General features: G+C 38.2%; 1 protein-coding gene across 1 annotated transcript in view; it reads left to right on the top strand.

The window, feature by feature from the left end:
• The window catches only part of LOC111814550 (cytochrome c oxidase subunit 7B, mitochondrial), a 10173-nt gene extending 7664 nt beyond the window's left edge, over positions 1 to 2509 (top strand). Inside the window, exon 4 of the mRNA XM_023708374.1 lies at positions 2378 to 2509. Within this exon, the coding sequence (XP_023564142.1) occupies positions 2378 to 2455 (78 nt within the window). The 3' untranslated portion in view covers positions 2456 to 2509. The remainder of the gene's footprint in view (positions 1 to 2377) is intronic.

Raw genomic sequence — 2509 nt, 5'->3', positions numbered from 1 at the left:
TTTACTAAACAAAATAGGAATTCAACAATGGGTATAATGCATAATATCTTCAAATTAGTTGTTTAGATACCAAATATAAGCATGCAAAATTTTCCTTTCTCCTTTCCCTCATCCCAGTTGTTCCTTCCCTTTGAACAATTTCTTTTGTAGTATCTATTGTATCTTTTAGATTTTATTTATTATTTCAGGTTCTCACACTAGTGAGGCAATGTTTATACATATGGGTCTGATTTATTTCACTTATGCTGTCTAGCTGCATCCATTTACCTATAAAAGCCTCAACTTTAACTTCTTGTATGGCTGAGTAATACTCCATTGTATTTAAAAATGCCATCTTTTTTATCCATTCTTCAGTCAATGGGCATTTGGATTGTTTCTAAGATTTAGCTTTGACACATTGTGTTGCTATAAACTTGATGCACATATATTGCTGTGGTATGGTGTTTTCAGTTCTTCTGGAAAAATATCCAGGTGGGGAATAAATAGTTGAGTTTTTCCTCCATATTTTACCTATCATTGAGGTTTTTTTTCTTTTGCGGAACCTGGGATTGAGCTCAGACCCTTGCTCTTGTCAGGGAAGCGCTTATTCTACTGAGCCATCTCCCTGGCCCCCGCATCATTGAGTTGCAGTCCAAATAATTGTTTTTGTTTTTTTTTGAGACAGGGTCTTTCTATATAGTGTAGTGACCTTGAACTCACTTATGTAGCCCAAGTTGGTTTTGAACTTATGATGTTCCTCCTACCTTCGCCTCCCTAGTACTGGGATAATGGGTGTAGGCCGCCACAATATGACAGCTATAACATAATAGAAAATTGTTACCATGGGCTGGAGATACGGAGCATGTACTTAGCATACATGAGGCCCTGGGTTCAATCTCCAGTGCTAAAACAAAAATAGCAGTGAAATAAGACATCCTTAGTTCTGTTGGTGTTTTTTTTGCTCTATGGTTGCCAGGAGTTTTACAATTTTGCGTCATTCTCCTGTATATATGTTAGTGATCATTTTGTGTGTGTGTGTGTGTGTGTGTGTGTGTGTATGTGTGATCAGTATTATTTATAAAAATTTGAGAGTTGAGCACAGTATTCCTAATAGAGATGTAATTTAACTTGCATTCTATGTTTTAGCTTTTTGTGTGGTACACCAATTTATTTACTAGTCATTGCATTTGCTGGTTAAAAGTACTAATTTTGAAATTTTAATAAGTATTTAAGTTGGTTTTAAAAGGTAGACATCAACCTTTAATGAAGTTTACCTTGGCATGGGGACAAACTCTTATAGGAGGATCACTCAGTTCAAGGTCAAACTAGAATTTTTTTTTTTTTATATGGACAAATTTAGGACCTTGTGTTTGCCAGGTCGATCTGAGCCACTGAACTACATCTCTAGTTCTGAAATGTCTTTTTTTTTTCTGAAATGTCTTGAGACTGTCTCAACAAAAACATACCAGGTGCAATTTTTTTTTTTTTTTGTTTCTTTGGGTCCAACTCAGGACCTCACTTGCCAGGCAGGCACTTATGCCGCTGAGCTATCTCCCTGGCCATAGTGCAATATTTTTGATCATAAGAATTGCATTAAAGGGGGCTGGTGAGATGGCTCAGTGGTCTAAAGCACCTACTTGGAACAAGCTTGGCAAAGCACAGGGACTGCGGTTCAATCCCCCAGCACCACATGCCAGCCAGTCCCGCCCCCTGGTGGGCTGAGCTGGCCACACACACACACACACACACACACACAATAAATAAATAAATGTTTAAAAAAAAGAATTGCATTAAGGAGGGCCTGGGAGATGGCTCAGCAGGCTCAGCAGAATAAGTGCTTTCCTGGCAAGCATAGGCGCCTGAGTTCAATTCCCGGTTCTGCCAAAAAAAAAAAAGAATTGCATTAATAGATGACTTTTGTATATTATTTAACTCCTCTACCACTGATCTACACATATAGCCCTGGAATCTGATGTACTATTTGAATAACAGTGTACTTAACTAGAGGGATACAGTATCTCATAAATGTGTGGTCAGAGGACCTTTTGGAGGGGAAATACACTCCAAAAGGGGCTCTTTGGCTATTGCTTTTACAGTTATGATAAAAATTTCCTCAGTCACATTGGGCACATCTAAGTGCTTGCTAGCTATTTGTGGCTAGTGACTACTGTGTTGTGTAGTGCAGATGGACAGTAGATGGGCTGCCTCTTGTTGAACAGCACTGCTCTGGAGAACTAGGACAACAGTTAGGTTTAACTTACATGGAGGGTTCTGTATCCAGGTAAGTTTGAATATTTTAAATGTAGAACAGAATGTTGTCATTTTCAAGAAATGGGCTATATGGGGGAGTGGACTTTGGTTTAAACATATGTAACTGACATAATTTTAATTCTTACAGACAGCAACACAAATTGGAATAGAATGGAACCTTTCCCCTGTTGGCAGAGTCACCCCCAAGGAATGGAGAGATCAGTAATCATGCCAGCTGATATGATACAGCTAAATTATTTCTAAATGAAATCATAATTGA

The sequence above is a fragment of the Octodon degus genome, unplaced genomic scaffold, assembly GCF_000260255.1.
Source record: "Octodon degus isolate 3935 unplaced genomic scaffold, OctDeg1.0 scaffold00353, whole genome shotgun sequence".
Classification (NCBI taxonomy): Eukaryota; Metazoa; Chordata; class Mammalia; order Rodentia; family Octodontidae; genus Octodon; species Octodon degus.
The sequence above is the reverse complement of the archived record's forward strand: the minus strand, read 5'-3'. Positions and strand labels throughout refer to the sequence as shown.